Source organism: Falco punctatus (genome assembly GCF_963210335.1).
Source record: "Falco punctatus genome assembly, chromosome: 12".
Lineage (NCBI taxonomy): Eukaryota > Metazoa > Chordata > Aves > Falconiformes > Falconidae > Falco > Falco punctatus.
This window is the reverse complement of record NC_137592.1, coordinates 2,255,006-2,280,764: the sequence shown is the minus strand read 5'-3', so window position 1 is coordinate 2,280,764 and position 25,759 is coordinate 2,255,006. Positions and strand designations below refer to the sequence as shown.

General features: G+C 43.2%; 1 protein-coding gene across 5 annotated transcripts in view; it reads right to left on the bottom strand.

Annotated features, from left to right (window-relative positions):
• Positions 1-21,754, bottom strand: part of ANAPC1 (anaphase promoting complex subunit 1) — a 60,295-nt gene extending 38,541 nt beyond the window's left edge. For 3 of the 5 annotated variants that reach the window (XM_080408358.1, XM_080408359.1, XM_080408362.1), the window contains exons 1-28: positions 21,357-21,754; positions 21,057-21,218; positions 20,827-20,878; positions 20,480-20,589; positions 20,011-20,093; positions 18,792-18,865; positions 18,364-18,512; positions 17,613-17,833; positions 16,828-17,037; positions 16,098-16,193; positions 15,542-15,632; positions 15,360-15,425; positions 14,291-14,428; positions 13,833-13,973; positions 13,414-13,474; positions 12,693-12,880; positions 11,772-11,846; positions 10,503-10,768; positions 9,414-9,505; positions 8,441-8,589; positions 6,689-6,767; positions 6,546-6,582; positions 6,369-6,439; positions 6,065-6,243; positions 3,135-3,361; positions 1,777-1,895; positions 988-1,259; positions 450-684 (exon numbers count right to left, since the gene is read on the bottom strand). In XM_080408358.1, the coding sequence (XP_080264484.1) occupies positions 450-684; positions 988-1,259; positions 1,777-1,895; positions 3,135-3,361; positions 6,065-6,243; positions 6,369-6,439; positions 6,546-6,582; positions 6,689-6,767; positions 8,441-8,589; positions 9,414-9,505; positions 10,503-10,768; positions 11,772-11,846; positions 12,693-12,880; positions 13,414-13,474; positions 13,833-13,973; positions 14,291-14,428; positions 15,360-15,425; positions 15,542-15,632; positions 16,098-16,193; positions 16,828-17,037; positions 17,613-17,833; positions 18,364-18,512; positions 18,792-18,865; positions 20,011-20,093; positions 20,480-20,589; positions 20,827-20,878; positions 21,057-21,218; positions 21,357-21,569 (3,856 nt within the window). In that variant the 5' untranslated portion in view covers positions 21,570-21,754. The remainder of the gene's footprint in view (positions 1-449; positions 685-987; positions 1,260-1,776; positions 1,896-3,134; positions 3,362-6,064; positions 6,244-6,368; positions 6,440-6,545; positions 6,583-6,688; positions 6,768-8,440; positions 8,590-9,413; positions 9,506-10,502; positions 10,769-11,771; positions 11,847-12,692; positions 12,881-13,413; positions 13,475-13,832; positions 13,974-14,290; positions 14,429-15,359; positions 15,426-15,541; positions 15,633-16,097; positions 16,194-16,827; positions 17,038-17,612; positions 17,834-18,363; positions 18,513-18,791; positions 18,866-20,010; positions 20,094-20,479; positions 20,590-20,826; positions 20,879-21,056; positions 21,219-21,356) is intronic. The other 2 variants (XM_080408361.1, XM_080408360.1) reach the window with 2 other exon arrangements.
• Between the last annotated feature and the right edge of the window lie 4,005 nt (positions 21,755-25,759).

The following is a 25,759-nucleotide window of genomic DNA, read 5'->3' as shown; positions in this document are numbered from 1 at the left end:
AGAAGCACTGAGTATACAGTGTGCAACAGATCTGCCCAAAAGCTGTAGAGAGTCAGGATCTCTGCAGATATGGCATCTGGGTCAGGAGGAACATGTAGTTACAGCAGTCCTTTTACCAAGTAGCTGGCAACCCCAGAAACCTCAGACTAGCTCTTAGCAGACAAAACCTCCAGATGACAAAGGTATCTAGGTCCAGCAGTGATGCTACTATGTTTCTTCTACTGAATTAAATGGTTGTTCTGTGTTATGCAAACAACAGTTCACAGTAACTTCTTTTCCTCTGAAAACAGAAAGTAAATTTTGGAAAACAAGAGGTGAATATTGTGGTGGGAGATGTACAGTTAATAGAAATGTTAAAAAGTCTCAGCTCCCTGATGCACTGTGCCCATCATTCATATGTTGTGACTCTCCCAGTCCACAATCCCATTTTTTCCAGTGTTAGCACCTACCTATTTCAGCCAGCAGAACCTCAGCTGTGTGCCTGTGAGCAGTGCCCTGATAGACCAGGCCTATTCCTATCACAGCAGCCACCTGCACATTGTGGGGAACATCCAGCTCTGTTGAAGTTGGGGGCAGGAGGGCAGGTATGTGGATGCTCAAGAGGCGCGTAATAGCCATATCCATTGTGCCCAACTTGGCAGCAGAAACGCCAAGCAACAGTCCAATACTTGTCATCTCATGGCCCTGAGAAAGGAGGCAAATATCAGTAACCAAAGAAAGCAGATGTGTTCAGAAAAGGAAAACCTGTCCCAGTGTTCCATTCACTTATCTCAGTGAGCTGTGCACAGTATAGGAAGATACAGTGATAAAACTGCTGAAAATCTTTTAAACAGAAACAAAGTCCTGCACTACTAACATTAATGAAGTGCCTCTGATATTCTCCCACACACGTGCAATTCAGCGTCTTAAAGGAATCTGTTGACTCTCGTTTCAAGAATTCAAGTCCTATAGATACTTCTCTCTGTTGCCTCTGCAATAAGCCCTCACCTTTGTTAAGTAGTCGTGTATATTGAGCGTGGCAAGTTTTGTGAGATGCCCGTTGAGACCCAGAGCCATGAGGAACCCTGCATATTCATTTGCTAGTTCAGCAATTTTGGGCTTGTTATAGACAATCCAAGCAGAGTCTATCTGTGAGGCAGGTGCTATCTTCAGGCCGGCAGCCACCCCGTTGTGAAAGCTGGCCCAGCAAGCCATGTTAGGAGGCACATCGATATTCCCACTGTTCAGATCAACAGTAGTGTTCCTAGGAGGAGCACGGCCTGCCAGTGAGAGAATCATTAAAAGTCATCAGGTAAATCCAAACTGCTTCAGAAACATTCCTCAGCTTCAGCAGGGTGCCAAGTGAATAAACACTGGCAGCACGCTAGGTCACACTTCTGTTCTGAGTCAGCCTCGGCTGTCTTCAGGGATGACAGAAGATAGAAGCACAAGATAGTAGATAAACCAGCAACGCGGACTTTGCAGTATCTGTGTGCTGTATGACCCCGACATGCCCTCACTTCTCTCTGCTTCTCAGAATGTACCTGATACAAGGTCTCGGTGTTTGATAACACCGGCCTTGACCATCCCAGACAAAACTGGTAGGTGGCAGATTCAAACCCAAAACGAGCTGCTACTTCACAAAAAGCACACTCAAGCTACATAACTCTTTAGAAAAAGACACACAACATACTACAAAAATTACATGAAGTTCAGAAAGAAGTGGGATAACAATTTCGCTCCATCACATTCTATTAAATACTGAATTTCTTCGGAAGAAAATACTGGCCAACATACCAGTTAGATTCAGCTTAGGGATAGGCAACTGCTCCGTTGGAACGGGATGGTACGAGAACAAAGTGAACATTCCTCGCCCAACAGGTAGTGCCATGGTTCGCTGGCACAGCTGCAAAAGCCTGTTGGGAAGATGAAGGCAAAACCAATCCAATTGCTTGATAGGCAATATTTTTCCAAATACGTGATATAAAATGAACCCACAGACAACAAGCACTGGACAGACCATTTTTTTTCCCCAGCTATGAGATAGCATGTTGTCTTTCGTTTTTCAGTAAGCAAAACTTCTGAACCAAATCTCTGGCTCTTACAAGATTAATCTCAAAGACACACTTTAGCTGACGTAATGTTGAAACTTCCCACTATTTTTCCCTTTAAGTTAGGTGCTAGCTAAATAAATCTGTGCTACGAACAATCTAGCAGCCATAGCGGAAACAAGGTGAAAGGAGAAAGCAAAACAAAGCCGACTGCCATATGGGATCTTGCTATGACTAGTAATCACATCTAGTAATAACCTGTGTACAGAATTAATAATGTGCTTCCAAGAATGCTGACCACAATTCTCTACGATTTACTCTGGAAACACTTTCTAGACTTGTTAGATTACTCAGCTTGTTAGGTCAGACAATAATTTGATGCATTCCTTCAGCTTCCTATTTCTGTAGAGTGTTCTGCATGCTAATGATGCTCCGAATTTTGCTTTTTCCTTTTGTTTTATACAGACAATACTTTTAACACCTCCAAAATAAGTGAATAAAAAAGCAGGACAGGGACAACTGTGAGGCCACTGGGCACAGAATGGCTCCAAGAGGAGGTTTCAAAGAGAGGGATGGGACAGTGAATTTGCTTTCTGTAGAATAAATTAGGTCCCCTGACCCAAGACTTGCTTAGACCCAAGATCAGCCCTGAACAAAAGGCCCCCCAGTTTTAGGCAGGGGATGGACGCTGCTTTGTTTGCTACAGAGGCATTTTCTCTACAGAGTAGGTCCTGCATGTATTTCACACTTTTTAGGTGGAAAAAAAATGGCTACAATGTGCTTTCAGACCCTAACCGATCTCAACCTGCTGTCTGGGGTTCAAACTAACAGTCTTTCCCATATGCTGCTCCAATCCCAAGAGCCCTCCAACTCCAATACAGCAGAGTTTTGATGTACACTGAGCTTCAAAGACCTGGATTATGAAATCCAGCCCTCTTCTATGTGTCCTTCGCTCAGGTCTGCTGACTTTAATGTTCAGTTCAGACTAAAATAGATTGCACTGTTCAACTAGATGTACTTAACCTTAAGCCACCAGAAATATTCACACAATTTTTCACCCAAGTGAAATACTAATGAGAAACGGCTAGAAACAGAGCTCTTTACCGGTTTTCTTTCTCTTCTATGTATTCATGGTCACTAGCTTCTGGCATCTGCACTACATTAACACGTACAGGACTGGCACTCTGAAGGAGCCTGCGCACTTCCTGCACTCTCAAATCCTCGCTCCATATTAGCGACATCACTTCCTCGTTCATGTCATTCATGCCATCCTCATCGTCTTCCGATTCAGTTCCAGAGGGAATATCAGAGGACAGCACTGGGCCCACAGACTGCAAGCAAAAGAGAACGGAATGAAGTCATTTCCAGTAGTGCACACGAATATTGAGAACTGTCAGAAAGCCAGCAAATACCAGCACCACAACCTGCATTCACTCAGTACAGTTACCTGCATCGAGACGGATCTGTAAATAGAATGGACTGACACACGTGAAATCGCCAACGACACTGTTCGTGCACTCCTTTTGTTAATTTAGGCACCCACAAGGATTTCCGAACATTGTAATCAAGCATTTTTGCACATCTAAATGGTATAAATAACTATCAAGACAGGAGGAGATGACATCTTAAACGTGCAGCAAAGGCTGTTGAGCAAGGACAGACAAGTAGGAGCTTGAAGAGGTGACATATGAAATACTTATCTTTATTTCAAAACTATTTCTTGTTTCAGAGCAATAGTAGGAAAGGGCTTTCCCCTCCCTGCCTACACAATTGTCTATGACTGCTAAGAAAACACACATGTTTTTTTCTTCAAGTTGAGCAGTGAAAAACAGAAACCTAGATGAGCATTTCGATATATATTAAAAAGGAGACTAAACTCCAGAAGGCACAGACAGAGTCCCCTGGTGACAACTTGCTTCTAAAGTGCCAGTACTTTAATTCTCAACTCAGTCAGGGCTGCTGTTCTGCATATTCTGCTCAGACACCTGTGTTATTTTTCTAATCAGTGATGTTTTCATGAATCAGAGCTTTAACTTGGATTTCCCCCTGCAACAACCTTGGAAAAACCAAGTTACCTACTCAAAGAGTGAGCCTGCATGGCAGTAAATTCTAAATGTTTGTTGCCGTCAGCCAACCTGGGTTTCACCACAGTACCAGAATATTTTTTTGAACTTCCACACCTGAGCTACTTAAGTGCTCTGAAGTGCTGTGGAAGTCCTCTTTCTATGCAAGATTTATGAAATTCTCACCTAAGTCTCTGTCCTCCCCTGTTTATTCACATCACACAAGCAATGCACAGGACCACCAACAAGAATGGCGAAGACAGCATAGGTCAGGATGCAACAGAGGATGCCCACAGTCTGCTTGCCCTACACTTGCTTCAGACAAGCCTGTCACTCTACACGAAGCATGGATCATTTTATTTTTAGACAGCTGCAGAAATAAGCTTTCCTGCAGAATATACGGTTTCTTTATGGTCTGACAAAATAATTTGGACTTGACCCTAAGGTGGACCAGCACATTCCTCTTTCTTTTGCATCTTTCACAGATGAGACATTAATTTACAAAACCAAACAAGGCAAGTGATGACAAATATTAGTATGACAAGTCTAGGAACAAAACCCCCCCACATCTCTCTCTAAACTGGTCATTTTCCTGTTCTATACCTCAGAATTGCAGCAAGCTGAAAGATACAGAATCACACAGACTAGACTGAACACAGGGTCTTCCCTAAGGCTCACTGGTAACACATGACACCAGGAGTGCAAGTAAATTAATAGCTGATGAATGAAAACCAATTTCTTCTGATAAATACGCACAAAATCTCAATACATAACTGCACCACCCATATAGCCAGCGTCCGTTTTGAAACAGGAAACTCCACCCTGCCCTCCTGAGAAATGACAAACAATTTAGTGTTTGAAGATCACTTTATCCTTTTAAGGCTACATACATTCGAGGCATTGTTATAAAGTAAGTGATAAAATCAAATTTATCACCATTTTAAGATTCAGTACTGTGACTGCTGGGCAAAACTTCACCAGCAGAAAGCAAAACAGATTTTTCATGAGTGGTGGGGCGTGGGATTTGAACATGTAGTTTTTTTACTTTTCCAAGTAATGAATTAACTAATTTGATATGTAGTTAGTCATTAAGCTCCTGTTACAAAAATTGGAATAATTTTAACATCACTTGCAAAGCTGACAGCAAAAAAGATCTTGACCAAGATGTACTTGAGACTAAAAATCTCTCTTCCCGACTTCCGAAAAGTCTGCAGACAATCTGCTACTATTAAGTGTTTTTGTGCATGCCACTAGCCAACTTTCAAGAAGAGTTTTGGCTTCCAGAGTGTCCTCAGCAGAAGACACTTCAGCAAGCCACAACTCTATGAGATGCTACCGACTCCCACCATCAGAAGAAAATGTTTAAGAGAAAAAACACCACATGCTTTTTTTTTTTGTTTTACCTGAGGATACAAACAACTAAACCCTTTTTGAGAGGAAAAAAAAAAAAAGAAAAAAAAAAGAAAAAAAAAGGAGAAATATGATCAGAAAGCAATCCAGTTCTTCCAGAAGACAGGGAGATAGATGCCACCCATGCGAACCCAAGAAGGAGACAGACTGACAAATACCCACTTCCTTCTCTCTGTGCCACTGCTGTTTTGATGGCAAAGGCTCTGGACGGAGTACCAAAACCTGACACTTCTCAAAGGTGCAGCCGTTTTGGAGAGGAGGAAGACTTACAGAGGCAAGCAAATAGCTCTGTAGGAAAGACTTTTGAGCACCATGCCTAAATTAAGTTCAAAATCTGTTTTATATTGACAGTTTCCACAGCTATGCACATACTCTTCCTGTGCCGGATGCTGGTTTTTATACTGAAACCCTCATATGCGTGTAAACCCTGTGTTGCCCTCTGTCTTGAATTCTGCACCTTCTGACCCCTTGAGCATCAGCAGATGGTGGGAAAGTTTCTGACCAGAGCTCTCTGCCCAACCAACACCCAGTACCATGAAATCAATTTATGCCCATACTCACAGATTTACCCTTTTGCAGGTTCCCTTCACACGCCTGTTTGGAGAGATCCTGGCGCCCAATCAAGAGACAAACTGCTTCTGGCCAGTCTGAGGCAGGCTGCTCTCGGCAATAATATATTGCATCTCTAATAGGAAGTGCTACGCCAAAGGGGAGAGACTCCAGATCTCTTAAGGTGAAACCTTAAAATTAATGAGGGAAAAATCCTCTTTTATCAAACTAGATAAAGGGTATTTCATATTATGCAAGCACAAGACTATTACTTATGATTGTTACCATTTTGCACAATGATGAAAGCTGCTCTTACCAACATCAGTCATCCAAATAACTAATTTTTCAGCCAGGCTGGAAACAGATGTGTTGTGTCTGAAACTGCATCTGTAAAATAAAAGGGGAATAAAGGAGAAGCCAATAAAAGCTAGTCCAAAAAGTCAGCAGAAAGTCAAAACCTCAAGAGTTTAAAATAATACTAAAAACCTCATACCGACTGTCATCCTGTTCTATTTGCTGTTTTCGTTGTCCTAGGAAAGACAAAGCCGCATTACTTCCACATTCTCCAAGCAAAAGACAGCACATAAGAAGCACAAGACACTAGGATATACTGTGATGGCATTAAAGCATCATTACCTGATGTGATCTTATACAAGTAATGGGAAGCTTCATTAGACACAGCGCTCTCATCACCAAGTATATACAGAGCCACACTCTGGATAGGAAAGAGACACCATAATACAAAGTGCTATATATAATACAGTGTGTAGCAATTGCTATGCTGCCTATCAACACAGGCAGAAGATAACTTTAATAACTTTAAGAGTGGGGACAGGTTTATTATGAAAACACAGTTAGTAAAAGGAGACTGAAACAACCGAAGCAAGAAATCTAAAGCATAAAAGTTTACTATCTTGAAGTTTGGAAAAAATACATCCTGAAACAATTAACTGATTTTTCCCTAATAATTGTTTCAAAGCTAAAAAGATCTTCTAAACAGCTCCTAGTTATCTTTCCAACATTTCTCACATTTCATTTAATTTTCCTTGCAAAACACACACTTCTACAGGCACCATTTTCACTCAGTTTCCTCCACATCTTGAATATTTTGTTGACTTTGCGAAGTCTCTGAGTGAAAAGTTGTTTGCCTTTCAAGGCAGGGTCCACTTCAGCTATCTAGCCAGCAAAAATCAAAGTGATCTGTCACCCTATTACTTTTTGATACTGCCAGACAACCTGGCATGCCAAAGGCAAAAATCACATCCAGGTTAAAATTCTTTTGTGTTTTTCATGAAGATCTTCTGATAAGCTGCACTGCCAACACACTAGCTCTGTCCTCTGCACTGCCAAATCAGGCAGAGGTAGGAAGAAAGAGCTGGACAGACACAGGTGATCATCCAAGGGGAAGGTTACCCTTCTTCAGAGCTTGAGGGCAGGGACAAATTTTAAGCAAAAGCATCAGCACTTTAACAGTCTCAATGCTGCTGCTTCAACCCTCCATGCTCTGAAGCAGAGGACAGGCTGACTCCTGGCAGCTCGTAACAGAGATTCTGCAACTAATCTTGGACACCTGGGTCAAAGCAGAGTCTCTCCTCTTTTTTTGTTCTGTTTTTTTTTTCCCTTCAAACACCTCAGGCTCAACACCTCTGCTCCAAGCCCTGTATCAGCAGGTTTTCTCCATAAACGCTTTGTGAATAAGTGAGCAAGGCTGATCAGGAGATAACATCAGCACTTACAACTACTCATGCGACTCAATATTTATGTTGATACATGCCCAAGAAGAAAGCCGGGAAATTCTCACTCACAAAATACAGTTAACTTTGAGTTACACTATTACTTTGCACATGCCACTACTGCAAACCACAAAAAAAAAAGAATACACGTAAGCAGTGAAGCATAGGCTACTCACTCTGTACTCATGAGCTCTCCTTCCCAACCTCAAATACCTCCCTCCCATCTGTTAAAAAAAACATCCTCACCCTTCAGTAATATTAAAATAATAAAAGAGAAGAGGGGACTCACAGGGATTTCTCCCTACTAAATACATATTTTTCTCCCTGTGGAGAGGCAGACGCTGCACAGTTTACTATACTGCAGGGATACTCAAGAGGATTTCATGCAGACAAATGAGGTTGCTTAGTACAAAGCAGCAACACTTGGAGATGCTTAAGCCTCCAAACAGTACAGCTACAGCAGTTGTTGATCACAGGCTCCATACCCCTCTAGCATGCCCCTGCTGCTCCGCACAGCACGATTACACGCTCTGTTATTTGACTTCCCGCTAGGGACGCTTCACTTGCGGGAAATTAAGTGGCTGGAGCAAACCCCGGGCCACAGTGCTGCTGTGGTGGCAGAACAAAAAAATATCCTTTTTACCAAAGTACGCACCAGTACTACTAGTTTGCTCCTTTCACAGATGCCTGGTAGGTAAGGATAAGGCTGCACTCCTTCTCCCTTCAGACAGGAACTCAGCCACTGAAAGATACTTGGAGGCTCAGCAGAAAAAAATGAAGGATGGTGCATGAAACCTGTTTGGACTTAATCATATGAACAGCAATGACACAGAGCTCATGGCAAACGCACAATAATTCTCCACTATTCCCAAAGCAAGCCCTACAGCACTTCTATAACAACAAAAATATAGTATTTCCCAAAAACATTACAGATCACATCTTCCTCCTGTTAGATGGAAGTTTATAGCTAGACAGTAATGAAAACTTGAGACACCTACCTGCCTTTTCAAGAACAAAAATCACCTCATCCCACAGTGAAAAGGAGTAAATATAGAGTCATTCTCAAAAACTGCACTAGAACAGCCTTGTACTGTTCTTCAACGACATTAAATTGCTTAAGTGAGAATACAACCTATCTACAACTTCTTTGCCTTCCCTGCCCACAAACAGGAGTAGCAAAGCTACGAGATTTTTTTTTTCAGTCAGGAGAAACAGTAGTTTTCCTTACATGGCTAGTAAATTTCAGCTGGTAGGACAGTAAACAGGTACACAGACAACGCATAACCTAATCTCAAATTTTCTGCCTTTAGCTTTCATTTAGTTTTTATGAACTATAAACTGAGAGTCTGCCAGCCCAGCCATACTTTCCACAAGAGAGGCACATCTCACTACCAGGCTTTTCCACAGTTGTCTGCTAAGATTTGTCAGCTAGCGTGAGCTGGGCGTTTGCCAAGATGAAACCACTATTCCCTCCCAAGACCTTGTTCTGTGGTGTGTCCCATGAGGCACTGGACTGGGATTAAGTCCTGACCAGCTTTAAAGGGAACAGTTACCAACATGCTCAGCATTAGAGAAAATCTGCACGTCATTATCACCAAACACCCAGCTTTGAAAAGCCTTAAACTCACCTTGATCAATTACGCAAGCCTGTCTGGAGGTTTTTACAAGGGCTGGATAGTCTCTGTAGTAATAATCTATATAAGCTTCAAGTTTTAAGTCCCTAGAATGAGAGAGGTGAATCACATTGGAGGGGGAAAAGAAAAACCAAAAAACTACTCTACCTTCCCGCACCTCTCTGACATTTTCTGTTAAGTTTTTTTTTAATGCTTGTGTATGCAGCAGATAGGAGGAGGGACTTCCTTAACTTTAAGACCACTCACGGGCACTGCCCATTCTCTAAGCAGTGAATCTGTATGTTTACTTTTCTGCCAGCGCACTTCTCTTCAGCTGTTGTTCAGCTTTGTCCACACCTCCACCACCGTCTAAGGTGTGACTCCTGTCACTACAGCTTCCTCCAAATTCTAACTGTCAAAGCTAGATAACCTGCTGGGTTATCTGCAAAACATGAATGCATACAGCAGCTACCAGCCTCAAAAGACACCATCTTTCATTTCAGACTTGCTTCTTGCTGGCATGATAGAATACAGGACAGGACAGCCTTTTCAGCACAAGCGAGTAGACGCCACTTCTGGGAATCATTTAGCCAGCTGGCTATAGCAGGTGCTACTGGGGAAGAATCTATAACCATAGAAAAAAAACCCGGTAGAAATAGGAAATACAACTCCGGGAGATGTTACCTGGCCTTTTACTTAAACACTTAAAAACTTAAACATGCAATGCAACTTGAAGGTGGTTGTGGAAGACAAGAAGATGCAATCACTGGCTGCAGTAAAGACGCCACAACAAACAACAATATTTGACAGATCTCATGAGCTGAGGTGTGATGATGTGTAGAGAAAAAAAAACAAAATACAAGCTGTAGCACCTGAGGTTTGTGAATCACACCGATGTTGGGAAGTGGCCAGAACCATACAAAAGATTTACCACGGCAAATATCCAAGCACAGTAAGGTTTTAAACATTCATTCATTTTCCTTAAATACTTGAAAAGTCTGTTCCATTTGGGCAATCCCCAAATTCCCCATAAAAATAGTACACACCCACCATCAAGAGACACTGCACAAGATATAATATCCACAATTTGTCACTTGGGCATACCTGGCCAGCTGAACCAGAAGAACAACAAGTGAACGAATTCCTTCTCCCATAAGACTATTCAGTTTGAGCTCCTCGTAGATGAGATGAAGAACAAAGAAAATAGCAGGAATATGGGTGAAAAGGAGGGTTGAGGAATCCAAGCTAAGGCTCTGTAAAAAATCATCCTTTGGAGCCAAAACTTCCAGAGGGTCCAGTCGCAAAGCTTTGGCAACAGGATGAGACTCAACATTTCTATGGTAATCTGAGCTCAAGAGATATTCCCAGTCCTAGACCAAACAAACAGGAAAGAGAGGCAGAGGTTCCAAAGTGAACATCAACTTCAAGCAAGGTAATTCCAAAGCACTGTTACAGAGGAGGGTTTTTTCCCCCCCATAAACCAATACTAATGTGATTGTTGTATGGTAAACGCGCTGCACAAACTCTGCAAGCCACAGAGATTCAATCGTTAAGTTTCATCCTTTCCCCCACCTCCCCTGTCATGCATAAAAGAATCAAAGCCTTATACTTAAAAGAACAAAAGAAAGCCGAGAGTACCTTGCTTGCTCCAATACTCTGTGCGTAAGACCCCACTGAGTATTTATGCAATTCACCTAGTGATCCCAGCCTTCTTTGCATCCCCCCTGCCACAGCACATCAGGCATTAGATCCTGATCTTTGTTGCCTGTAGACTGTAGGGGTTGCAGACTACACACAAAAAGCTAACAGCACAATTGGACCACCATAGCTCATAAGCCTCTTATGATGGGATGATGGTAAGCCTCATCCACTTTACTGTTCAGTTATGCAAAAACTTCCTATTCCTGTCTAGGCAGAGCTCCATGAATTGATCTTAAAGACTCCACAAGTTTGTTGAGAATCAGTGCATTCGGTGAAGTATGTAATTTGCTGCTACTAACTGGCTAAAGGAGCTGAGTAACCAGAGGAGTGAGAGCTTCATTTTAAAGGGATGAAGCATCTAGGAGAAATTTGACATTGTCAGGAGACTATCTGGGATCGCTTTGTGATCCGTATTAAATCCATTCCCAAGTTCAACCTGCCCCTCTGGAAGCGAGAACCCTGACAAGCAAGGTCACATGACGCAGCCACTACACAGGGCAAAAGAAGTTTTCGTTCCCCCAAAGGCCTGTAATCTCAGATGAGCTCAGATGAAATGCAATACTCAAGAGGGCGTTTCCTCTGCTTTGCCCTTAAAAAAAACCAAACAACCAAAACCCAACATCCCCATCCCCACCCCCTGCCTTTTATTTGTAAAAGAGAACCATTTCTCACTTCATCTGACCCCGTTTCTGATGGTCTAGCCTTCTTTGGAGCAATAACTGGTGAAAGCGATCCTTCAAAATCAAGCTGTGAGAAATAAAAAAAAAAAAATACCAAAAAGTACCTCAGTACTGAAATTCCCAAGGCTGCATACGTGAATCACCAATTGTATCACCTGAATTCAAACCGAATATCACATGACAGTTACTTTAAGTACTTCTACACTTTGCTTTCATATAAAACCTATACTGCAATTAGATTAATCTATACACAACCAGTTATTCTAGTGTACAGTGCACAAATTCCACAGTTTGACTGCCTAACATCTGGCATTTACTAGGACAGAGGAAATACTGTGGATGAGCTAATGCTAGTAATGTAGCTGTACTGTAACTGCTTTCATTTCACTTGCACGCATACCCTTGCTGCTTTCCCCCCCCCCACCGCAAGTACTGCAAACATACTTGCTAGCAGGAAACCCACTTGCAGAAAACTCCCAAATACATTCAGTACAGCAGCTGAAAAAACACAGATCCTTAAACACTAATTTGAAAACTTCATGGAAAATCCTCTTTAGGAAACAGGAGTCTGAGTTGCGACTTGTGTTTCTAGCAAGGGTAAGCTTAATATGGATTAGATTAATCAAATCTTTAATTCATCAGTGTTAGTCACAAACTGGGGTAAAATCTTCATAATTTATTTTTATTTTACCAAGACAGTTGGTGCAAGTACCTTATAAATATATTGCATAATAAACACAGACTAAAACGTATACCTGAAACTTAGAAATACAGAATTGATTCGATGGTATCTCATGATTTAAGACACGACACCATCTATTTCTGACTTCACTATCTCTCTAACCATTCTGAACCTTGAAGAGTCACCTAGTTTATGTTGAAGCTGCTGATAAACAAACATGAGCTTGCTTACATTACGTGTCCAGGACAATCTCTCTGTGTTGTAACCCATCATATTCATGAGACACGTTACAAATAAATTCCATTCCGAGTGATAGCTTGGTCCTCCTGGAGCATTGTAAGCATTGTACCACTTGACAAGCATCTGTACAGCTATCTCCTTGGGCAGAATAGCTTTGACTCCTTGCAGACATCTTTTTACTGTTGGAAAAGAAGAAAAAAAAGTTAGGTGTGTTTTCCATCTTATCTCCTGGTACTTCTTCCAATCAGTACTATAAATCTCTACAGGTCCTCTTATTGGACCTACTCTTAACTCTCCGGATACTCTTTCAATAAAAGCCACACCAGACAACCTTGAACAGCTGTTCCTTTAGCTCAGGTTGAGCACAGCCCCTAGTTCACCACACAAAAGGGGAAAAAAGTTCCCTGTTGCTCATTACTGAAACCAACTTCTGTCTGAACTGGCATCTCAGCCCCTCCTCAAACGATAATATACACTATAGTAGAGAGCAAAGCAACCTAAAGAACAAAGGAAGTTCTAAGAAAGCAGTGGGTGAAGGACTGAAAGCAACAGAGCACACCTAAATAAACGGTAGCAGCTTTAGAAGGTAAGTTATTAGAGCTTGGATTGTGTGGCACTGAATCATTACAGCCTAGGCTATGCACAAACTACTTCAAAAATGAACCCTCAAAAATTATGGAACATATTTCACGTGACAGATTCTGAACTCTACCTAGTTCTGAAGTGGCGATTTCAGGAATAGTAATCCGAACCATTGTATTATTGCTGAGTTCCTGAAAAATAAAAAGGTAAGAGTCAAATTATGAAACGTGTAAAGCCAGGGTCCTTTTCTACCAACTCAGAACTTGTTTATCTATTAAGCATATTCCTCATTCCTGGTTATTTGCTACATTAAAAATCTGCAACCCCAGATGAAACCCTTGAAATAGATATTGAGCTGAATCACTTGAAGGAATCAAGTTCTGACTTCTAGAGTATTCTACAGAGGAAAAGGTGGAACCGCCTATGCAGGTGTGGTATTTTGCTGCTGATCAGGAGCTGCCAGCTATGTCTCACTATGCAGAAGTGAATGTTACCCTCATTTCACTTTGCTAACAAAGCGTCGACTCGAATTAACAGGATAATGCCTACCAAAGTTACTCTGTTGTGGACAGGATCTCTCAGACCATGAATGAATGTCCCAAGCTGCTGAAAAGTACAGTCTTCAACATAAGTTGATTCATGAAGTTTGGAAGAATCCCTTAGCTCTGGAACTGGTGACAAAAGCACACCCTGAAAAGTGGTGAAAGTGATTGCTTAGAATTGTTGAAATACAAGGCTCTGAGCAAAGGACAGCTAAAATTGCCATTTTTAATAAGTATTTTGAAAATAACTATAAATCTTTCCAATCTCTGCCTCAGAAGTTTTACAAAAATCATAAACAGGGCAACACTAAATAGATCTTCTTTAAACGCTATTTATATTGGGGATTTACAGAAGAAAAATAGAAGATTTAGCTCCAAAAGATACCTTGAGAGTTAAAAATCAAGCAGTCATTTGAAGCTGTTACAACTAAGCCCCTTCCATGGCAGGACTTCCTTTCTCCTTACCTCTTCTAGGGGCCCCAGATGCTTATTTAAAGGCTTGGATGGAGTGCTGACACTATCCAAGGGAGTGCTCGGCCGAGGCATTTGAGTGGACATTGTCAGGGATGGAGCAGGCAGCCCGGGAATAAAAACCTTCCCCACCTTTTTGTGAACAGTATGTAGGAAAACAAATAGTTGGTTTTCATGCCTGTGCTTCCACAAGCTTGCTTACATATACAGACATTATCAGATTTTAACATCTTAAAGGAAACGTTTTAAGAAAAATGGCAACGTATTTAAACTAGGGTCTCTGAAGAGAAGATTAAAGATTACTTCATGTAATTACTTTCTTCAGATGATGGCACACTGAAAAAACTACCATATATGGTCAGCACTGTATGTTGTTGCTACAGGTCTACTCCAACTAAGAGTTCCAGCAGGGCTTCACTGAGAAAGCTCTACTTTCGAGACTATATGCTTTTTTTGTGTACATATGTGTGTCTATATATACATATAGACACATGCACACAAATGTGTGGAAACACATACACATACAAATTGCAGTGTCCAAGGTTTCTGCACACACAGAGAGAGCATAGTGCATCTCTACAGAATTTAAGAAAAACTTTTATTTTGGATTAATCAAATCACGTCCATTCCAATAACAGCCCTCTGTAAAGCAAAGCAATTTGCTTTAATATCTAACAGTTTTACTAAAACCATCTGGCATGCTACAGAGAAGTTTGAAAGTTTTCTTTTGTTCAGGAACAATTCTTATTTTCCATATTCTTCAAGGGTTTTTTTCTTTGAAAGCATTTTGTTACTTTAGTATTTTACCAGCACTGGCAATAAGACCAAGAGATTATTTAATTGTATCACAAAGTGTCACTGATTCTTCAGAACTACCTTTCAAGCACTGCGCATAAACTACACTTGGTACGTGAGCACAGCCACATTCCCAAGCAAGTCCCAAGGGAGCAGCAGCCTACAAGCAGCTTAAAATGACACCTTGTATGGTATGATGCACACAGGATCCCCTCATCAACCAAAAAGATTCAAACATTTCTTTTAGGACAGAGAAACTGTTACTTACCCGAACCACTCCAGAATAAAGCACTAGATTTCCGCTGCCTTCCAGAACCAGCAGCATATCAATGCCCTGTAAGAATCAAGCTGCGTATTCAGCTTCTTGTATTTAAGACAAATGACAACAGTTGGACAACAAGTGACAAAGCAGGATACTCCACAGTTAATCGTCCACACAGGGTTACATACCTGCACCGGAGCGGCATCCTTTGCTTGAATACTGGTAACAGAACCAAATATCAGCTGCGACTTATCATTGCTCTCTTGAAATTTTACACACCTAGAGATTTGAGAAAACAACAGAAACATAAAGAGACTGTCCTATCTGTCGTTAGGGAAAGAAGACAGAGAATTAAAACAGTGTTGCGTGGCACAGTTACTTTTATTGTGGTATACCTGGTTCCTTCCTCCTTCCTTCGCTTGTTTTGCCCTGCTAGTCAACTTATTTTTACTCTGCTAGTCTAATTAAAGCCCGCAACATACTCCAAGGGTAAAGATAAAAATAAGTAAGAATACCATTCAACTTAGAGTGAATGTTCTCCCTCAGCTTCAGTTTTATTTAAATAGCTCAAATCATCTATGCCACCACAGTTAAAAACATGTCATGTGAGAGCCAGTGATGTACCACATGCTGCCATAACAGATTCTACTAGCTGGAGGAATAAGTATGTTAAAACCATTATCTAGCTGGTGATTTGTAGACATCTCCTCTTTGTTCACCTGTCCCCAAGATAGGGATGCTCACCGCAGCTGGAGCTGGGATTCGACTAAAAAGCACAAGAACTTCTGCCCACAAAGGTCAGTGGTAATAAACACTTTTGATGCTTGGGAATTCTTCTCTCTGTAAAATAGACAAAATGATCAGCACACTGTTTGGTTTACCGTAAAAGTTTTGATGAGGGAAAACAGTGTCCACAAGCTGTAGGGTCTCACTAGACTTCAGTTAGCAGTGCATCAAGTTGTCAGAAGGCACCAGTCTCAGTTTCAGTCACTAATCCTGAAACTGATTTTCTGGTACTCCAATTTTCACATTCCCCACTTTTTGGCATGCAAAGCACATGCTCTTTGGCTTTGTTCTCCCGTTCAGCCTTAGGGTTTCATGCTGTGTTTTGCTCCTTTTAATGCTAACAGAGAAAGAGATACTCTACCCTAGAAGATCAGAAAACCCCCAAAGCAATGACCAGGTTAGAACCTATTTTGCCTTAGACATCTCATAAAACCATTCCGCAATTCAGAGAGCCACAAATAACACAACAGGCAAAACTGTTCCAACTACCCCAATTCTCTTTTGAAGGGAGCTGGGCACTTAGTGAGCATAATATTATTTTTTTTTAACATAGGACATACAAGTCCACGAATCTACTTTAAGGTGGCACCATTTTCAGAAAACACACACTAAAAGCTGTCATTTTACTCTATTCCCACCCCAGCAAAAGAAATCCAGAACTTCTCACAACCCAACACAAGCACCTAACCTCATGTTTGTGACTGTTTCCGTCCACAGATGATCTATACACAGCTCAGGAACAATTGGTTCAGTTTCTGGTATAAGGAAGGAATCACTGGAAGTGCTGTTTGGCGAATGGGTAATACTGTGCCTCTTCGGTGACTGAGTACTACTGGAAAAGTTGAACCTCTGCACTCCTGAGAAAGAATGCACTCCCAAGGCAGGGGAGTAAGAGCGGCTGCAAGCAAAGATGAAAGACCTTACTGAAAAGTGGATATTCAAAATAGATACAGAATCCCAGAGAGCTTATATACTGGTAGAAACTTTAAAAACAAACCAAAGCCACCCTAAACCAGCAGCTACTTCAGTATCTGTTTCCTCCAGCATAGGAAAACAGTTGACTAATTAATTTCCAACCATCTCTGTCAGAATCCAATAGATGAGATTTCAAAAGTAAAAAACCCAACATTTTAAATTGCATAGTCCATTCCACCAAAAATCTCTCCCACGCTCTTCCCTCTAAATATGGCTTTCTTTAGAAAAGCTAAATGAAAACACTCCTGGGCCTCAAAACAACCGGCAGACAGTTCTCAACTCTGCTACAGACCGGCTGTGTAATGACAGAACAGCCTCTTTGGCTCTTGCACGTCAATTATCCTTCTGTGCTATAGGGATAATGGCACAAGAGGGCTTTCAGATGCTGTAACAGAAGAGGCACCTGCACCAGCAGAGACAGCAATACCAGACGTCCACCCTATTCTATAGCTCGTATTCTTCGGTGTCATCTGCCCACACATTATGTTCAGTACCCACCTCAAAGCAGCCATGTTGGAGATAGATGGTGAGCGGGACTGCATGCTGGGCGATGACACCGATCTGCTCTGGCTGTGGATAGATGAGTAGTTCTGGAAAGGGGAGCCCACAGGCGAGTCTCCTTTTGACAGGCTTCGGAGATGAGCGGTCAAAGAGCTGCTCGTGGCCATGGGCTGTGGTGTGCCCATCTGCTCCGAGAACTTCAGCACCATGTTCTGCTCCTGGGAGAGAAAACAGAGATGTTTATGCACAAACAGCACATGTGCAATAACAGCCAGGGAGATGCTCAAAGAGCTTGTTTTATCAGTTAGGTGTTAAAAATTCATGCCCAGGGAGGTGTTCAGCCTAAGAAGTTATTTCTACCAACCATGTTCTCTCAGTCGCAGAAACTACTCCAATGGTTTTTCACGGCACTAAATTGTTTGTCACTTTTCTTACAGAACACAACAGTTTAAGGAGTCCAAACCTTCTGGTACAACATAAGGAATATCACAATAAGCACAATATACTTCATGACCATCACCATCAGGTGATCTCCCTGGCTATGGTCCAGGCAAATACATGAAATAAACTATTTTTTAAAAAAAACAAAAACCAAGAAACACACCGACAAACACTCTCCTTCAAATAAAATAAAATCACACACGCACACACACAATCACAAATAATTTCTAACACACACAGCCAGAAGGACATGTAAACACACACCAAAATTTTTTATAATGATATTCCGTCAACAATAAATTTGTACCTCTGGCTTTACTCTCCGAAGAGCCCAAACTGTATGTAAACTCTGCACAGTATCATAGGTCATCACAATGGAAGGCTCAGCATTAAGAAACACGATCCTCAAGGTATAGTCAGCAACATACTGCACTCTAGCAGAGCCAAACACACCTGCTAAAGAAGTAGTAACTTCAGTTAAGGTAAAAGGACGATTTCTACAGCAGTTATCAGTTACAGGGATCAGCATTTTTCATACCCTCTTTCTTCCACAATCTGCGTTTCTTTCCTGAACAGTTTCCCTGTTCGTGAAGCAGCTAAAACACCCTGCTTCTGTGTTCTTGAATGAGTGATTACTCGCAAGTTTTGTAACACAGAAAATGGTAAAGTGACACATTAAGCGTTTGATACCATACTGAGAGACTCCAAGTGATAGATCTAAAGATGCAAACTTACCTCCAGACTTACAGACAAGAGGTGTTATCTCATCTAATGGGTGTAGCATGCTGAACATAGTAGGCAAAGGTTCTCTAGAAAGAGACCGAACAAAGCATATTCAAAACCTACATGCTAACAAGCATAATTGCTCTCTCTTGTAGCTGGTACATATGCTGTAATCCCAAAACATTTCAGACCTTAACAAATCAAAGCCTGAATTAACAGTAGAGACATATATTTCGTTCACAGAAGCTCGCTGGATTAACGGAGCACTCTCAGACAAAGGCTGGGATATCAAACAGGTTGATGAGGTCTTGCTTTACATCTCGGAGCACTTGAGAATGACCCCACCTAGTGGCCACACAACAGGCTTTGCTGGCCCGAGTGAACAGAGTGGCACCAGCCGAGTTAGGAGGAGGAGGCAGGAAGAGGAGAAAGCCTTTAACCCAGACTCAGCTTAAGAGTTTAGGTTCCACAGCTCCCAGGACCGAGACATGCCGGCCGCCATCAAGTAATTTGTATCCATCACAGAGCAGCAATCAAGCCACCCATCTGTGGTGGCAGTAGCAAAAGGAAGAATTTTCATGGAAGGCCAGCTGGAGTTGGGTCAATCATGATTTTTGCAATGCACATTTTCATGAGCGTGTTCAATAAACATTTCCAGGAGTTTCTAATCCCAACTCTTCTGAGGACTAGAGAATCACAAGCGCCAGGAATGGACACATAAAGCCCGAAAGAGCAAGGGGCTGTATTAAAGCTGCTCATCAGCACACCATCCAACTTCTTACTCTGCTTCTCAGCTGCATGTCCAGCCACAGAGCATGGGTCTAGGATCCTCACCAAACAGGTAATGCTCCATATATTTAAAACATTCTGCAGCTGAGAGAAAGTGTCTCAATGACAATCCCTCAGTGAATCTCCAAGTCATCCATCACAGCCTGAAACCAATTCACCAGACAAACCTTAATGAAATCAGGCTAGTAACACCCATATCATGCCCCCCATATCCCATTCCCAGGATCATCACTCCCAACTAGTTCTGAACGCAGTATCAGAGGAATATGGATTGTCAGCATTCAGTTCCTTCCTGCTATTTCCTTGTGTTTCACCTGATTTTACCTGTCCCCATCATGAACACACTGATCCTTTCATTAATGCTCTTCAACTCTTGCACTCCCTCCTGTATTAGATTAGCAAACTGTCTATAATGAAACAATAAAATCCGCTCATTACATACCTGGGTGGACTTGGAGGTACTTCATGTGAAGAACTGGTGCGCTCAAATAACAAACCATATTTTGTTGGCCAGACATTTGCGACCTATAAAAAATTACAAATAGTTTTATGACAAAAACCAATCACGTACTTACCATATTGATTATGTTTCATGTTCGAGTATCTCATTGTAGCAAAATAAGGTGTTTAGGCCTTTGCTTGAGAGAAGAGTAATGTAAACTGGAGCAGGTTCTCAGATGATGAAGCAGTCATACCCATACTTTCCTACATCACACAGCCAGCTTCCACTACTTCCAGCAGTATTCAATGCCCACACCACAAGGCCACACTTTCATCAGCCTTGTCACTTTCACCCGCAGGTGACCACCACCAGCAGCACTTTATGCACAACTCCCCACCACAGTGTGCAAACACATAACAAGCCCATTTGTGGAAGAAAAAAAAAAAAAAAAAAAAAGGACAGCACTTACCTGAAAAGGTAAAGCAGCAATGTAATCCTTTCCCTCTATGCTATGCACATTTATACAGGAATTCTGCAGTATGCAGATACATTTCTCTACTATTTCATCGCTGCCTGAAACTGGGGGGGAAAAGAAAAGAAAAAAAACCCCTGCACATTGAAGTTTCTCTCTTTCTTTAGGCATCCCCTATACACAAAAAGTACACTTGAGTAAGGTTAACAGTTTTAACACAGTAAGCCTTTAAACCAGCAAGTCTTTAGACTTTTAACACAGCAAAGCATTGTGAAGAAGCTTCTGAAGCCATGAGCGCTGAACTCGAAGTGTCTGTCTAGCATTACAATAAGCAGGAAACTTACCATCAGCTTTTTCAGATTTGTCCTGGGGTATAGTGAAATCACACCATAAGGCCTAAAACCAAACAGAGTATAATTACTAACTTATGATTATTAGCTGATGCTACTACACAATCTCTTGTTTCCCCATTTCCCAAAATAACCCCAGCTCAGACCACCCCCTGAAAACACTCAGCGGGTCCTTTTTAGCTAAGGCGCATTCGTTCAGTCGCCACCTTTCCAGGTTCTCATACCTGCAGAACAGGGCTGTCGACCGTGAAAGCCTTATACACTGCAGACGCGTGGTTTTTACTGCCTTTGCTCCAGATGACCATATTGCTGGCCACGTACAGCTCTTCATCGAAGTCCACCGCTTCCCCAACATCACTGACGCCTTTCCTCAACTGCCAACTCTCCTGAAAACCAAGATTTTTTTGAGGGAAAGCTACGGGGCCTGCCGGTGTGAGCCCAGCAGCCGGTCATCGCTGCGCGGTCACGGCGGGGCGATTACTGAGGGAGCCGGAGGCCAGGCCGAAGCCCCCGCCGCCTCGTACCCGCTGCCGCTCGTGGATCGTCACCTCGCGGAGGCAGCCCACCAGGCCGGCCGCTCCGTCGGAGGAGCAGAGCTCGGAGGCGGGCTGCAGCCGCCGCAGCTGGAGGGTGAGGGCGCTGGGGTGGCGCCGGCAGTGCTCGCGGCCCCGGGGGGCGAACTCCTGCAGGTCGCCGGCCGCAATCATCGTCGCCCTCTCGTCAGAGTGGTCCGACATGGGGGCCCGATATCCTCATTATTTCTGGGACGGACGCACAGCCGCCGCGACCGGGCTCCGGCTCCCGCGCCGCCCGGGGCCACGCGGGAAGCGGCAGCGCGGCTGAGGCGAGCGCGGACGCCGGCGGCGGCTCCTCACATGGGCGCGGCCATCTTGTCGCTCCCGCCCTGCCCCGCGGTGCGGCGCAGAGGACACTGGGAGCGAAATAGCGGCGGGTCCCTCACGCCGGGCCCGAGGGCCTTTGGGCCGTTTGCAGAGGGGAATCGTGCTCAAAACGCCGTTTTGGCCTAGAATAATCACACCGATCTTTCACATGGGATCGCTGGCTTGCGGGCCTCCCCGGGCAGCAGAGTACTTCGCATACAGCTGCTGTCTCAGCCCTCTGCGTCCGCTGCCCCCCCCCCCCCCCGCCTCCCCCGCCGCCTCCCGTGGCAGTTTTCCTCATGAACTTGGACTTGCTGCACCCCTCGGGAACCGAATAGTCTCTCTGCACTTTCTTGTCCAACTGTACCTAGCAACCAGCCAAAGGACTGTCCTCTAAATCTGAGGCCTATAACAGAAGCCCCCCTTACGGCTGGGCCTGTATTTCTCCAGTTAAATATTTTAACAGCTTCTACACTGATGTGTCAATGTCTTTTTGCTTTAAGGTGTAAAAGTTCATGCAGTGTGGAATTCGTTTACCTGTTTAAACAGTATGTATGAGCAGTTACTTTCCAAAGGCAGGCATGGTGCTTAGGAAACAGAAAATAGAACATACATTCGATTATTTCATAGGACTGGCAGGACGTCCTAGCCCTCTGTCCCTCTGCAGTCATCAACAGCTGTGTTGTACAAGCCTCTTCACAAACTTTCAGATGTTCCTGTGATACGGATTAGTGTAACTCGTCAGAAGTCTGGGCTCTGCTGACTTAGACCATCTAAAAACCCAGGTCCTGAGGTGCTGGTGGTCAGCACCTGCGGTGACTGTTATGTCTTGAGTGAAGAGATGTTGTATCATCCACCTTCAATCCTGAACCAGCGATGGACAGCCTGCCACACTTGTAAAAAAAAAAAAACTTTGCAAGCTGCATCTCTGATTACCAGCGCTAGGTGTCAGGCAGTTAGCCTGGCTTTTCTGATGAGAACCGCCAGATTTTGCCAAAGGTGAGTTTCTGTACAATCAAATGTCACTCGTGTGTAATTGGGCTTTGGGTTCCAGCCTCTACTGTTCTGCCTTAGTTGTGGTGTCACGGCAAAACATGCAGAAATAGTGCTCTGGGATGTACCCAGCTGCCAAAATTGGGTGGGACAATCAGATTATTTTTACTCTTTTAAGAACAAGTTTCACTGATGCGATCAGCACTGTACTGTTAATCTGCCCATCTTGCAGGCACTACTGCACACAGGCGTCTGTCCCACGTGGACATGCCCTGCAGTCTTTTCAACCATTCATACATTGCAAAATCAGCTCTTCCCTTTACTTTTCACCTTTATAATTGCTCACCTAAACAAGAGGGTGTTGCTGGCTACAAATCAGAGCCAGTTACTAGCTTTCAGCGTAGTGCCATTCCTGCAGCAGCATACTTTCTCCATTTGTGTGCAAGTACCATACCAGAAAATGTTGGGTTTTTTCTTGGTTTTTTTTTTTTTTTAATTAACATCTGTGGTGAAGAAGTGCAAAAGGAGCTTGACTGACAGGCAATAGTAACAGAACAAAACCTGTGTGACATACCCTGACGGGAACAGAAAGGGTAGTGCATGCTCATGAGGATGATTCTTTTCAATATACTAGTTTCACATGAGAAGTCAAAGAAGAAGGGAGAAGCTGTGGAAGAATTGAAAGCATATTTGAAACCATGGTTCCAGCATGCAGTTTGGGGAATTCTTGGTTCAAGGTGTCATGACAATAAGCACTATCATTTTCTCAGAAATGAGAAGCAACCTGCTGGGAAAAGCCAGGTTTAGGAGAAGCAAGAGTTCACAAGGCTGCAGGGTGCTTTCAAATCCTATTGCAGCTGCTGGCAGGAAGACAAGCAGAAGAAATGGTAGCCTGGATCTGCAGATCCAGCCACAGACCACATTTCCATATGGAGACAAGTGGGTGGATTTACACAAATAAGACTGTGAAATACAAACAGCAGTTTTGTGGGCAAGTAAGAATGCCCAGGGCTCAGAACAAGGAAGGTTCAAGCCAGTGTCCAACCTTTGGAGATGGCTTTCTGCTTTTGCGAAATAATTTGCAGACCAGGAGAAATTGTCCTATGAAGAAACAGCTGAGCCAAAGGACAGAATGTGCCCGGTAAAAGAGACGTAGCATGTACAATGTGCCCAAAGAAAGCAGCACAAGAAAAAAGGCATTTTAGTAGCACCACAAAATACTCAGTTTTCTCTGCAAATTGTTTGCAAGCTGCATCCTGTGACTGGGATGTAACAGTTGACACAAAGAGGCCGTCTGCCTTCAGCTAAAAACATACTGCCAAAAGAGTTTGGTATTTAAAAGAACAAGAGCCCCTGCAAATAAAGATAAAAATAGACATAAAGAGGAAGCAGAATTAAAGGGAAGAATAGATTTAGCAAAATGAAAATAAAAATACAGAAAGAGCAAAGGGGAAAAATCACAACGGATAGCCTGAAGTCTGATTGCCTTGTGCCATTTATGCTAAATGGTCCAATTTCACAAGTATTATGTTGCCTCCAAAGTTTCTGAATAGTCTTGTGAAGAAATTATGTCAATGATCTGAAGTGAAACTGCAAAAAAACTAAAGGGACAAGTTCAGGCAGTAGCCTGGCACCACGATGCTCTGGGGTGCCTCTTAGGGCACCTGCAATGCTCGCTGGGATCCTGCTAAGAGAAAGCTGAGAGGACCTGTGCAGCTGCTGATGTTATCAGAAGAGAATTACAACTTCTCATCCAGGCAGGAGAAGCCCGTAATAAAGATAAGCATCTTTCTGCTCACAAGCAGAACTCCACATGCATAGGTGCACCAACCCAGCAAGGAAACAGGGACTCAAAGGACAGTGGCCTTTCCTGGGTGGGATGACCTGGGCGATGGATCTGATAAGCTTTGCACTGGAGAGCCACTGCCAAAAGCGTGGCTCTGAAACAGCTGGTACCCATGCAGTTACCTGCACTCTGCTCTGCCCTCCTCCTTCAGAAGGGGAGAGGTAAGCGATCCCTCCAGTATGGCCTCTGTTGCGCTACAGCACCTGGAGAGCTGTGAGCATGACTGGTTTAGCTGGTTCCTGGTGCTCAGAGAAGACAGGCAGCCTTTGTTTCCAGTTAAAGGTTCTCCCTTAATTTCAGTCCTCTGAAACCTTTGACATCAGTTGCCTTTCTCCTTCTCCCACTGCCCCAGGAGGGCTGCAAGAATTTTCTAGGGCCAAATGCTGACTGATGCCCAGCCCCAGGTAGCAAGAACAGGGGATGCTATTTGGAGAGATCTTGTGAGTCTGGCCACACATGTACTTTGGGACTAAAAATCATAGTTTGTGTGGAGACCCCCAGAGCAACTGTTGAGTTTGGACTCTGAGGTAGGGAAATAAGTAATCTGTAAAGGAATTATAGAGGAATGAAGCTGGGTTAATTAACATTGATAATGTACAGCTGTGGGCTGGCTACAGGGGTTGAGGGCTGGTTTCTCCTAAGTAGTTAAATAGCTTTAAGGACTGTATGAAGAGGAGCACTGGAGGAAGAAACTCAGAAGAAGCAGAGGGAGGTGAGAGAGTACCCTGGATGTAGGAGAGACAAGGAGAGGCCCAGGGAGAAGCAAGGGGCCTGGATGAGGAGAGGCTGGCTGAAAGAGCAGCCTGGAGAAGGAAGAATCTGGATGCAGCAAAGGCAGGAAGTAGGGTGGACTGGCCTGAAAAGTATGAAGAAACAGCACGGACAGTAGATAAACTTTTGAAACCTTGTGGGGGGTTGGTGGCTTTGCTGGGGCAAGGTGTGGTAACTTCTTATTGAAGTTAACCTGGTATGTGATGGTAAAAGCCTTGTAGCAGCTGGCTAGTGCTGTGACAGTAACCTGCTCTGGCGAAGGCTGTTGAGGCTGCTCCTGAGCCTACCTTCCATATGCTGTTGGAAGAAGACTGAGGACAGCAGTGTGCTGGGCAAGGCAGAAGCTGCATATCACCAACCCAAGAGCAGCCAAGGTGGTCAGGCTGTCTGCTGCCAGCTGCTTCGAGACCTTTCCTATCACAAACCTCGCTTGAGA